Source organism: Musa acuminata, chromosome BXJ1-4 (genome assembly GCF_036884655.1).
Source record: "Musa acuminata AAA Group cultivar baxijiao chromosome BXJ1-4, Cavendish_Baxijiao_AAA, whole genome shotgun sequence".
NCBI classification, from domain to species: domain Eukaryota; kingdom Viridiplantae; phylum Streptophyta; class Magnoliopsida; order Zingiberales; family Musaceae; genus Musa; species Musa acuminata.
Genome location: NC_088330.1, coordinates 19,964,969 through 19,977,500, shown reverse-complemented (window position 1 = coordinate 19,977,500; position 12,532 = coordinate 19,964,969). Strand labels below are relative to the sequence as shown.

The following is a 12,532-nucleotide window of genomic DNA, read 5'->3' as shown; positions in this document are numbered from 1 at the left end:
TAGGTCTACTACAGGATTTTAAAATGCAATGCGTTTCTGGGGATTGAAAGGCACGTATAAGCGCATTTGGTTCCTTTTTACTTGTGACTCAGATGTGCAGAGAGCATACTTGGGTGAATATTAAGATATAAATTTCGGAATACTTTCTTGCTTTATTATTTTAGCAGATACGCCTGGGAGGTTAATGTTGTGAAGTAAATGGGTAGATTTTAGTTACAACGGATCTTAAGCAATTTAAGTTAGGAGAGAGACCTTAAGCAAAAATGAAATGGCTAAAACTGACTTGTGCACTGTGGTAAGGATCTGCATTTCCAAAATAACTGTGAATTTTCTTCTCTGGATTTCTGACCTTGAGCATGCGCATATGAGCTTCTTTCCTCTTTTGCTTTTAACTTGCTTTTCATTTGTTCACCCGATGCTCGAGGGAAGCTTGGTCTCCTAGAAAGTTGGAATCTGTGGTAGGATAAGATTGTCCATGTGCTATTATATTGGTGACAAATTTTAGACATGTTATGTGTAACATTTAATCCACAGCCTTGTTTTCAAACTGAATTTATAATCTCTTGTGCAGCAACTATCCATTTTATGCATCTCATATTTTCTTTAGATCGAGTTACTCATCTTCCATCTTTCTTTTATTTGACGTTTCTTGATATAATTACTCTGCCTGTATTTATAATCATTTTCATAAAAGTTTAAAGACCAGTACTAATTGTGGGTACTCAAGTCTGAAGATCATCAGTAGTTGGTTTACATTGTCTATGGAGATGTTATACATCCATATTTTATTTGCAATCTATTCTCTTCAAAGTTTGTGTTGCCACTTCTAAAGATACATTCATAATGTTTTTGCTGCATGCATAGTAAACAACTTTATAAGTTAAGAAAAAATATGAAACGTAACTGCTATTTGTATTCCCTTGTTACTCTTACTGTATTTCTTCAAGTCTGCAATTGTTGGTTGATTCATAAAATTTTTGAAGTGCAAATACTTATTACAGTTATCATCGGACGAGATGTCGGTTGTTTTGTCTTTGGTGTTATGATGCCCGCTGTTGCTTCAATTTGTCCACGTTGGATCAACTGCTCATTCTATCTCAAATTGACTCCTTCATGCTCTTTTGGGGCATTGTTGTGTTTGAAACCTTCATATTGTAGCCTTAGGCAAGCGGTCACAGAAAAATGTTTCCAAGAATAAGTTGCCATTAGAAGTAAACTATAGCACGATAATAATAGATTTTGAGAATCATTAGGAGGAAAATGAAGGAGATTCAGGAGCAACTGTAGGTTCCTTTTTTTTTTTTTCTTTGCCTTTGTTTCTTTTAGGCAATGAAGATTGGTTACTGTGACCAATCTTCCAAAATAGAAGCTCCATGATTAGCAAGTTGTAAATGCTTTGTGAATCTTTGCATTTGAGTTTTTGTTTTTGTCTTTGTGTCTATCTGCACAACTATCGTTGTAAGTTTAGGTGTTTGGCTAATAATTTTGGTTTTATTTCCTTGTTTTGCATTTTTAGATAGCATTAGCTCATTTCCAGTATAACTAGGCTAACAAGGCAACATTTATGGTAGTTCAACTGGACTGCAAAGTTTATCATTTTCAGTTGAGGTTGCAAATTGATGGATCTGTTTGAGAATTAATGTTTGAGTCAGAATGAAATTGATGCTTTTAGAGCTGTGGTTGGCATGCTTAACTCTGGACATACTTGCCCTAGAAGAAATTTCAATACTTGACTATGCTACCCTTTTCATTTTCTAGATGATACAGGTACCTTGTTTTGAGAATGCTCTTAGTGTGATTGTTGATTTCTTATGATTATGATTTAAAGGTGACACACCATCCATTAAAATACCAACAATATTTTTTCACCAGGTTTTTTGGTGAACATGGAGTTCCATTGAGCAACCTTTTATACTAAACACAGCTTTTTCCATCTTCAATGTTAAGTTTCTTTCATAACTTTGCATTTGGTAACTTTTCAGGTTGCTCGCTCTGCTGTAATTGTCCTTTCAGCAATTGTAATGGCAATAATCCATCCGATTCTGGCACAACCCTCTTTTGCGACAGTGCAATCTGCTGCCAAACCGGCTGGACAACTTATTAGAACTGAGTTGTTAACTAGTGCTTGGACTGGCTTTTTTGCTGGTTGCTTGCACACGTTATCTGGCCCTGACCATCTTGCTGCCTTAGCTCCATTATCCATTGGAAGATCAAGGATAGAGAGCGCTATAGTTGGAGCCCTTTGGGGATGTGGCCACGATGCTGGTCAAGTGATTTTTGGTTTGCTGTTTCTCACGCTCAAAGATCGTCTACACATTGAGATCATCCGCACATGGGGAACCAGAGTTGTCGGTTTTACTCTGCTCATCATAGGTGCTCTTGGAATCAGGGAGGCATCCGAGGTGCCTACTCCCTGTGTTGCTCTAGATAACGGGGAGTGCCTTGCGGAGCCGTTAGATGCCAGCTCCAGTGGGAAGAAACAGATTGGATTCGCAACTTTTGCCACCGGCATTGTGCACGGTCTACAGCCCGATGCACTCATGATGATCTTGCCAGCGCTGGCGCTTCCATCACGCGTGGCTGGCGCCGCTTTCTTATGCATGTTTCTCGTCGGCACCGTGTTTGCAATGGGGAGTTACACGGTATTCATCGGAACATGCACAGAAGCACTGAAAGAAAGGGTTCCTAGGATCACAGAGAAACTAACTTGGGCTGCTTCACTCGTAGCAATATCCATGGGACTTGCTATTCTAATTAGCCAGTTCTTTGGCTTCAGCCTGTATTGAGCTTCGCCTCGACTAACATTGTTCTTGGCATCCTTAAATCTCTACAGCACAGCCTTTCTAAGAACCGGCTTTCGCCATGCAAGTCACCAGCATCACAGTTAAATTTTTTGAGTTGAACTTTCTACCTTTTAGCTCATAATGTTAACCATGGTCAAGTCTGCCCTAGTCCAAGGTTATTTTTGCTTTTATCCTAGTCTTGGAAATTTCAAGCCTTTACAGATTTAGTTATTCGCTTTTGTTCTACTTTGACAAGTAATCATGACCGAATGATCGATCGTACTTCAGTAATCATGACTTTGAATCATGTCAAGTTAATAATTTTTGCCATCAATCTAGCTTTGCTTATTTGATCGTATCTTACACTAGTGATTGCCAAATCACGTGGATTTTTAGACAGCTGAGGATTTCTACGTGTGTATTATGATGCCAGCAGTCTATATTTTTTATTTTATTTGTTTTATTTCGAGCCTATTGAGCTTTTTAGAACAATTATATGGTCTCTTTTATTTTTGAGCCTATTAAGCTTATTAGAACAATTATATGTTCACTCTTCCAAACGCGACAATACTAAAAAAATATGAGCCAAGAGGGATCAATTACCGTCGTCCTGTCGTGGTTCCAAAGTCATGCATATATACCTAAACACATCGACTGCATGCACGTACCCAACGATCCCTCACGAAAACAACATATGATCCATGCTAGGATACAAACACGGTGACATGGAGAAAGTGACGCTCCTAGTACGTCAATCGTCAATCATTTTCATCCTACTTGATCTTTACATTAACACTTTACTTTTGGCACCTAATTTTTCTGTTGCCTAACACCATTAAACTTAGCCGCTCTTCATTGTCGGATACTTGATCTCTTTTGACGACTACTGCCTCATCACTGGTGATGAAGGAAAGGTGTGACGACAATGTAGTTGGTTCTCGCCACTCTCCTACTCCAACTTTTGAGCCCCATCCTCCCATCACGTCGATAGCTTTATGTAGTGTGGGTTGATAACAAGGCTGGAGGAGGAATATTATGTGCCCATAAAGCTCTCTAACCAATCCCCAATTGATAGTTCAACGCCACCCACCATTGTCTTCTAGCTCAGCTCATGCCATTCTTCTTTTCCTCTATATATATTTACTGATATCATTTAGCTTTGTTCATGATCACAGTAAAACAGTAAAAGAGACGATATACCTTGGACTGTTTCATTGTGTTCCAGTGGTTTCTCAAGGTAACAATTGGTTCCTGGGTCTCAATCCTTGGTCCCAACAAGCACTTCAATTCCAACAGGCAATCCAAAGATCACTTACCTTACATGTCCTGATCTTTTATGTTGTCTGGCTGCTTCAGAGTTCAAGTTGTTCAAGGAGAGGTCAATTTCGTAAGTCTCTAAAGGATGTGTCGTTGCAAATGACCTATAATTAATCTCTTAAAGTCCTCCAAACCTTTGTGATGAGAAAGAGACGAGTGTGTGTATATGGCATGTGAAGGAACCTTCAAGAACACGACTCCATAATCATTGTCCTCGCTCACCCAACACTTAAATTAAACCACCTTTATCATCCAATATTAACAGCTCTTTGGTGGTGGATACTCTTCAGTCTTCAGTGTGTATATATACTCCACTCCTCCTCATCCTTTTTATCGTCAAAGGAAAAAGTGTAGGAGATAGCAGCAAACGATGGCTTCACTCGTCGCCTCACTCTTCATCTTCTCCCTTCTTCGTCTGGGTGATGCACTCAGCGTGGATTACTACGCCGAGACTTGCCCGCAGGCGGAGGTGGCCGTGATGGAGGCCGTGAAGCGAGCGACGGCCAATGACAACACTGTTCCTGCAGCGTTGCTTCGGATGCATTTCCATGATTGCTTCGTTCGGGTGCATGATCTCCCCTCCTTCCCCTGTGTCCATCGTTCGAAGGGCATGAATGATAATGGCCAACTGTGGCTGCACTCTCTGTTTCTTGTAGGGTTGTGATGCCTCAGTGCTGTTGAACTCCAAGGGGAACAACACTGCGGAGAAGGATGGGCCACCCAACATCTCACTGCATGCATTCTATGTCATAGACAATGCCAAGAAAGCTGTGGAGAAGTTGTGCCCTGGTGTGGTTTCTTGTGCTGATATATTGGCACTGGCTGCCAGAGATGCAGTGGCCCTGGTGAGCACACAATACGTAGCAGGTGTTCACCCCAACAACTGATCGAATGCCTGTGATATTGATCCTGGTATGCTATGGGTTGCAGTCAGGAGGACCCAAGTGGGAGGTTCCAAAGGGGAGGAAAGATGGAAGGGTTTCCAAGGCCAGTGAGTCAACACAGCTTCCAGCTCCAACCTTGGACTTCTCCCAGCTGAAGCAGATCTTCTCACAGAGGGGACTCTCCACAAAGGATCTTGTAGCACTAACAGGTAATAATGCAGCAAAAAATCAACTCTATCTGTCACCAAAGAAGAAAACAAACAGATATAGCAAGCGTATCATGTCAGCCAAGTGCAAGAAAGGCCATCATAGAGCCTTCGATTGGTATCCTCTTCGATTATTGGTCTGGTCTCTTCATTAACTAATCCACAAGAGGCTCTGTGTCACTGACATTACCAAGATCACCACTACCTTCTGACCTTGTTGTATCTGCATGGTGCAGGTGGCCACACTTTAGGGTTTGCTCACTGCTCCTCCTTCCAGAATCGGATCCACAACTTCGACGCGACCCACGACGTGGATCCGTCGATGAACTCCGACTTCGCGGCGAGGCTGAGGAAGGTGTGCCCGGCTCACAACAAGGTAAAGAACGCAGGATCAGCCATGGATTCCACCACCACAGTGTTCGACAACGCCTACTACAAGCTGCTCATCCAAGGGAAGGGACTGTTCTCTTCCGACGAAGCTCTTTTGACCCACCCCAAGACCAAACAACTGGCATCCAAGTTTGCTGCTTCACGAGAAGAGTTCTTCGAGGCTTTTGTCAAGTCCATGATCAGAATGGGAAGCATTCAAGGTGGGCAGGAAGTGAGGAAGGACTGCAGGGTGGTTAATCAGTGAAGGTTCGTTCTTTAGCTAGAGTTAGGTATAATGGAACGGGTAGAGATGGTGGGTGCATTATTTCTTTTAGGCTGTCATCCTCTCCTTTGTGTGTGTGTGCATGCAAGGATGGAATAAAGATAGCTGAACTGTCTCCTTCCAAATAAATATCTAATAGAGTGACAATGTTAAGTGGAGATGATGTATTCCTCATTAGCTAATGTAAATTTACAACATGTTCATCAAATGTGCACTAGATTAGCTAGTAAATAATAATAATAATAATAAAAAATTATCCTAAGATTTTAAACTCGAATCTCACTTTCATAACTTATCTTTTGTAGTATAATAATAATAATAATAATAATAATAATAATAATAATAATAATAATAATAATTATTATTATTATTATTATATGACCACTATAAATAATAAAAAATTACCATTTTCCTGTCATGTTTGGATGAAAAAGAAAAAAAGACCGCTTAATTGTATAGAAAATTCTTGATATATGCTAGAATGTGAAGCTTGAAGTAGTTTAACGCTAATTATGCCCCAAAAAAAGAGGAGTTTAATTTAAACATATATCTTCCTATAAAAAAAAAAAGCAACTTATTAGAATTAGATCAGAGATAAATATGATTTAAATTTAATGTTTTTATTATAATATAATATTATACGAATATAAAATATATAAGATAAAATTACTATTTCATAATAAACATAAATAGAGGATGAGAATGACATGTATAATAAGATTTTTCTTCTAGAATTGAGGGTATATTTAAAGGTTCAAACGGTTCAACGTTGGATTTCCGAATTTGCGGTTCGACCGGCCGGTCTGATCTGCTTTTTTTGTTTATCACTCGGACCGAACCGCTGAAACAAATCGACGTTAAATCGAGAGACTGTGCCTCTACCGCCATCGCCGTCTCTTCGACGACGCCGGGCGATCGGCCCCTACACCAAAGCCATCCAGGTTCGAATCCTTTCTCCTTTCTTAAGTCCTCCATTCATGCGTTTGCCTTTGTAGATTAACACTGACAACATGCCCGCTTCCTCGAACCTTTATCTCACCAATCGACAATCAAACACTGAACCAAATGGAGGTAAATTCGTGCTCCTTCCTCATGAAAGGAAAGGGGAGCAAGAGAAGACCTTCGGCGGATTGTTCTTTGTGCATTCTATTTTGGTTGGAGGTTCTTGCGCAAACCTTGCATCTTGATTATATCGTCTTTCTTTCATTTGGGCTTGAATCCAACATGATTAGATACTGGGGAGAGTTCCGGTGCTTAGTTTGGTATCTTTGTAGACAACTCGTATGAGATTTCTATTTGTTTGAGTTAGGGTTTTCTCATCGTTACCTCTCCGTACTGTGTTCTTTTAGGGCCGATCAAATGCTTCGTCAGTCTGGTGATTGTAAAAGTTAGGTTTTTGATCTTAATAGTGGGTACTTTAAATTTTTTTGCTTTGGTGAATTCTGTGACTACTAAGGCACTTGGTGATTTCTGATCTTAATAAAGGATCAATTGAAAAGCTGGCTCTTTTTTTACCAATATCAAGAATGCATCTGATCATCTTAAGCTTCAAGCATTCAATTAGGTTGTACAGATGCTGGCTTCTACTGGTACAAGCTTCTTACATCTGTTTGAGTTCGCTTATCGATTTTGTCTGTAATATACAAAAGAAAGTTACATGGAAGAATCTCCATAGTCATTGATGGCCTTTGAATTCTTTAGAAATGTTTTTTCTTCAATTCTAGCTATTGAGGCTACAAGTGTTTCTTCTAAGATGTTGCCTTGGACAAATATCAACAGTCTCATGGAAGAATTCTTTTTATTGTTTTATTGAAGTTAATCAGATAAGTAAGATTGTGGTTTCTCCCATACTAACTATTAGTCTCTGTGCACTTTCAATTGGACAATACCTGTATTAATAACATTAGTAGTTTTTCCAGCTCTTCTTTTTGCTATCTATAGGATTTGTATTGGACTAGACTAGCGGTCTTTGTGTAAAAAGGACAAACAGGTAGCATAGTATTGTTCTATTGGCATTCATATAAATCCCAATTCATATGTAGATGAGAAGGTTTGCTAAATACATGGACAAGCAAGTAAAATAAGGTCTGGGATTTATTGGCTTCCAGCATCCTCCAAGTCCTAGTTTCACCGTAGGGATCAGTTCTCAATGCTAAGCCATGCTTCAACGAAGAGTCATGCAGATTACAACAGTTGAAGCGAGTTATACACATTACCATACGATGAGAACACTTACCTGCTGTACTTGAAATCCATGTTAAGAAGGAACCCATGATAAGGGCAAACAATTCAATAATAAGTTTGGCCCCCTCTCATGTCTATAGCCATAACAATCTCTTTTTCTCATAATGCCTTGAATTCTATGGTTGAATTCAGATGACCCAAAGCACAGTATCTAATATGTAAAAATTTGAACTGTGGCTACTGGAAAACAACTTGATCCTGCCACAACTAGATTTCACTGTGTACTGTAGTAAATTCATACTTTTGTGCTTTGGCTATTCTCGTGCCCTTCGAGTCGGTTTCATATTTGCACTTTGCCTTGCTTCTACATGTTGCTGTCGATGACCACCTTTGGTAGTACTGCAGTTCTCAAAATTATTTCACTTGTGTTTCTTTTGAAGTGCCAGAACGTTGTCAGTTTCACAGAATATGTCCTGTTATGGTTTCGTGAGAAACACATTAGCATGAGATTGGTTTTTATCGATATTCTTGTTGCTTATCTGAGTTTATATATTACTGATGTAGCATTGGAAGACGTCATCGAGGGCCACTCCTGCGGACACAGTCATTACATTCGTAAAGCTTGCGAGGCCAACATTGGAGGCTGCTCGATCGGTTCACTTGCAAACAATGCCATCTTATCTGAGAAGATCCAGGAACATTCTTGTCCCATCAATTCAAGTCAACACTAGCTAAAATTTTCCCACCAATTTGAACAGCTACGCAAATCTCTTAACTTCTTCTTCTTTCCATCAACAGTGTATTTATTTATGGTTTTGTTTCATGCAAATTGGCACCCAGCTCCAATTCTCATTTCACAGAACATTTAGGAAATAATTCCTAAATGTTGGTTAAGATACATGATGAAATCTTTGTGTGCCAAATACACCGTACTATTGCTTTTTTTTTTTTTTTTGCAAAAACAGAGCCTGATGTAGAGTATGGTTTTTTTATGTGGTATGGCAATGATTTTGTATTGTGCAATTACTGGAGAATGAATTCTCTCTCTTCATGTCTATCTATCTATCTATCTATCTATTTATCTATCTATCAGTAGGTTTATATATTATTGTTAAACACACATTCTGTCACGGAACAAGAGATCCTTCGATCATAAAACAAAAGCACTGCTGATAGCAATATTATTTCGTTGCATTGGCTACACACAACTCTCGATTACCTTTAACAGAAGATTACAATGATTTCATAGTTTGCCACAATCGAAGTCAGCCACACTCATATACTTCTTTGTCAATGCACCAGCCAAAACTTGGTCTCTCAGGAGACGGGCGGCCCAGCTGCCGCCTTGTTGGACGATCCCTACCACATAACCAGTGGCGACAAGCTCAAAGCCCCTCCATCTCCTGGCGTCGGCATACTTCTTCAGTGCTGCCTCGACCCTGCTGCCTTCGTCTTCTTCTCCGCCTCCCTCCCGTCCGCCGATGAGAGCTTCGCCTAAGCACTTGGCCAGAACAACTCCGTCTTCCAGCGCCGAGCAGCCGCCTTGGCCGAGGTCGGGAGTCATGGGATGGAACGCGTCCCCGGTCACGCAGACGTTCCCTCTGCTGATGTCACCCCACAGCAGGTTGAACGGGGATCTGTATCTCAAGTGAGCGGACGCTAGGCTGCTCAGCTCGCTCCTCTCTATTACCTGTAAGACCTCTTGAGGAACCTTTTCGCTCTTCAGCTTGCTCAGTACAAATTCCTTCACCTTAATAACATCTTTGTTCCATTCTTCGTCTGCAAACAAATAATCATAATATATATATATATATATAAAAGAAATCCAAACATGCAAGCGGGCAGTGGAGGAAGTCACACCATTTGCTCCGGCAGCCCATGTGAAGAACCAGTACATGCTGTTGTCATCGCAGGGCAACAACCCTGCTCGATAGCCTCTCCCGAAGTACTGCGCAAACTCCGGCTTGAATCCGTGCCCCTCTTCAAACACGGCAAAGCCTCTTGCTGCGTAGCGCCCGGAGAAGGTCGGCTCCTTGAGGCCTAGCCATTTGGCTACAGTGGAGTTGATCCCATCGCAGCCGATCAAGACCTGCAGAAACCATGCAAACCAATGGTGCGGAAACTGATCTCCCTCTCCGATTGCTCTTTCTCAGGTGATGCACATAAAAGATCGTCCGTACCTTGGCTTTGAGCGTGGATCCATCTGCCAAGTGGAGGAGCTTGAATCGACCTGCGTCCTCCATGGAGACCACCTTGGACGAGTACCTGATGGTACCTTGTGGAAGCTCCTTGGCTAGGGCTTCGACCAGTAGGTTTCTTCTGACGCAACGAACCTCGTCATCCCCACTACTTGGAAGAGAGAAGAATTAGAACCAGCTCTCGAGCATAAGGAAAGAAGAAGATTTTTGGAGGTTTCGGTCACCGTTTCTTTGATTCCTTGATTGCTAATGTCGACGTGATTGACCCAGAAGACGCAGAGAAAGAGACCAACCTGCAAAGGCCAAATGCCTGTGAAGCCAATCACATCTGCGAAGATTATGGACGCTCGTGTTCGTCGCTTACGCTTCGAGCCGGACGTGCTGCTTCCGGAGCGTGTCTCCGACGCCGAGAGCGTCCAGCGCTCTCCACGCGTTGGCCCACGTCGAGAGGGCGAAGCCAGCAGCCCGCAAGGTATCGGATGACTCCAACACCAGACAGCGCACCCCGAGCCTGCATCGGAAGGGCATTTCATCGATCAGCTAGTGCTCATCCTGACTCCATTAAGGTGTTCGACGTCGATCGGTACCTGTGCAGTCCCACGGCCGCCGCGAGCCCCGCCAGCCCGGCGCCGACGATGACGATGCCCTCCACGGCCTCCATTCTCGTTTGTATCAGGCAATGGTGATGCAGAGAAGGAGGAGCCCGGGGAGGAGATAAATAGAAGGGAGGTGTGAGGTCAGTGCTGACGGTGGCAGACGAATCTGCCGTGCCGACAAAGAGATGCGGGCATAGCCGCCAAGTCTGGCCAAAACATTGAGTGGTTCATTTGGGCAGCTCCAGGGATGAATCATCAGCAGCAGGCCGAGCTTTGGATGATGGCGAGAGCAACAGCGAGACACTGATCCAATAGCGTGTGGCGGCTATGGATGTCGCGATCGAGGAGAAGAATCGAAGGCGGGTAGTTGGTGACGGTTCGTGGCGCTTCGTGCGTCACAGTTTGTCAATGGTGTCGGGATTAAGTCAAAATTAAGTGAGCAATTAAGTAGAGAGTAAAAAAAAAAAATTTTGATTTTGATGTTGCACACCATAAGCAAGTAGGATCACCATTGAACAAGGAAATGTCAAAATGTTTGTTATATTTGTAAGATTAAATTGTATTCATTACATCAACAGTACACTAACCACTAAATTGTCTGAATAAATATTTTGAAGACTTATTATAATTGTCCGTCTGTTATCATTATATATATATATATATATATATATATATATATATATATATAGATAGGTGGATGTTGTGATGTGGGCAGCATTAAAATGAATAAAAAGTTTGCAACAACAACAACAACAACAACAACAATAATAATAATAATAATAATAATAATAATAATAACAATAATAATAATAAATTAGAATTAAAATTTTTAATTGAAACAGAAATCGCTTTCCATCTGTCGCTTCATTTGGAGTGACCTTATGTGCCAGTTCTAATAATTGATACAATTTAGGTATAATTTAAGGTTTACTGGACCATGATTGATCCAATGACAATGATGAAGAGCAAGGTGACAATTTCTATAACAATGTTGGAAAGTAAGGTGACAAGTTCAGTTAATTGACTGATTGAGATAACAAAGATACGACCTACCTTAGAATCATGTAGTTGATAGAAGAAAGATAAGAACTACCCTTTTGTTGTCCCAAAAAAAAAAAGATAGATTATAAATTGCCTACTCTCACGCAATAAATATCATGGATTGTCCTCTCGATAAATATTTTATAGAATATTTTTCTCCTTTTACCTAATATAAAATGTTATTTTCAACGTGATAACGAAGGTTAGATTTTTTTTTACTATTTTCACTCATTCATCTTGAGACTAATTTGAGGGTCGAAAAGACTATATCAAGAAATCCATATTCGACCTCGATCTTTGTGTAAATCACACTCAAAGCCCACGAGCACATTCATCTTGGACATCGAGAAAGTTTCACAAGACATCCTGATGACACCTTAGAATAATATCGGATCGACTCTAACGTTATCAATTTTTCCCCTAATAGTAGTCATCCTCGAAGCCCGTGAACGCATTCATCTTGGACATCGAGAAAGTTTCACAAGACATCTTGACGATATCTCATAATAATATCGAATCGACTTTGACGTTACCAATTTTTTCCCTAACAATAGTCATCCTCGGAGCCCGTGAGCGTATCTATCTTGGACATCGAGAAAGTTTTACAAGACATCCTGACGACACCTCATAATAATGTCGGATCGACTCTGACGTTACCAATTTTTCCCCTA

General features: G+C 41.0%; 3 protein-coding genes and 1 long non-coding RNA gene across 4 annotated transcripts in view; 3 read left to right on the top strand and 1 right to left on the bottom strand.

Moving 5' to 3' along the window:
* Positions 1 to 3,090, top strand: part of LOC135650116 (chloroplast protein FOR GROWTH AND FERTILITY 2-like) — a 3,845-nt gene extending 755 nt beyond the window's left edge. Inside the window, exon 2 of the mRNA XM_065169272.1 lies at positions 1,983 to 3,090. Coding sequence (XP_065025344.1) covers positions 1,983 to 2,786 — 804 coding nt within the window. The 3' untranslated portion in view covers positions 2,787 to 3,090. The remainder of the gene's footprint in view (positions 1 to 1,982) is intronic.
* A 1,328-nt stretch (positions 3,091 to 4,418) lies between these two features.
* LOC103974263 (peroxidase 64) lies at positions 4,419 to 6,000 on the top strand. Its single transcript, XM_009389044.3, has 4 exons — positions 4,419 to 4,665; positions 4,757 to 4,945; positions 5,031 to 5,193; positions 5,427 to 6,000. Exons 1-4 carry the CDS (start codon positions 4,471 to 4,473, stop codon positions 5,822 to 5,824), a joined length of 945 nt encoding a protein of 314 aa, XP_009387319.2. The 5' UTR covers positions 4,419 to 4,470; the 3' UTR covers positions 5,825 to 6,000.
* A 700-nt stretch (positions 6,001 to 6,700) lies between these two features.
* On the top strand, positions 6,701 to 9,081 carry LOC108951993 (uncharacterized). The gene is made up of 2 exons (XR_001976583.2): positions 6,701 to 6,783; positions 8,591 to 9,081. It is a non-coding gene; the product is annotated as an uncharacterized LOC108951993 (long non-coding RNA).
* Positions 9,082 to 9,179: 98 nt separating this feature from the next.
* Positions 9,180 to 10,968, bottom strand: LOC135650108 (monooxygenase 2-like). Its single transcript, XM_065169258.1, has 6 exons — positions 10,812 to 10,968; positions 10,589 to 10,735; positions 10,449 to 10,517; positions 10,207 to 10,372; positions 9,887 to 10,115; positions 9,180 to 9,805 (listed from the first exon to the last, which is right to left on the bottom strand). The coding sequence occupies exons 1-6, from the start codon at positions 10,883 to 10,885 to the stop codon at positions 9,270 to 9,272; spliced, it is 1,221 nt and encodes a 406-aa protein (XP_065025330.1). The 5' UTR covers positions 10,886 to 10,968; the 3' UTR covers positions 9,180 to 9,269.
* Between the last annotated feature and the right edge of the window lie 1,564 nt (positions 10,969 to 12,532).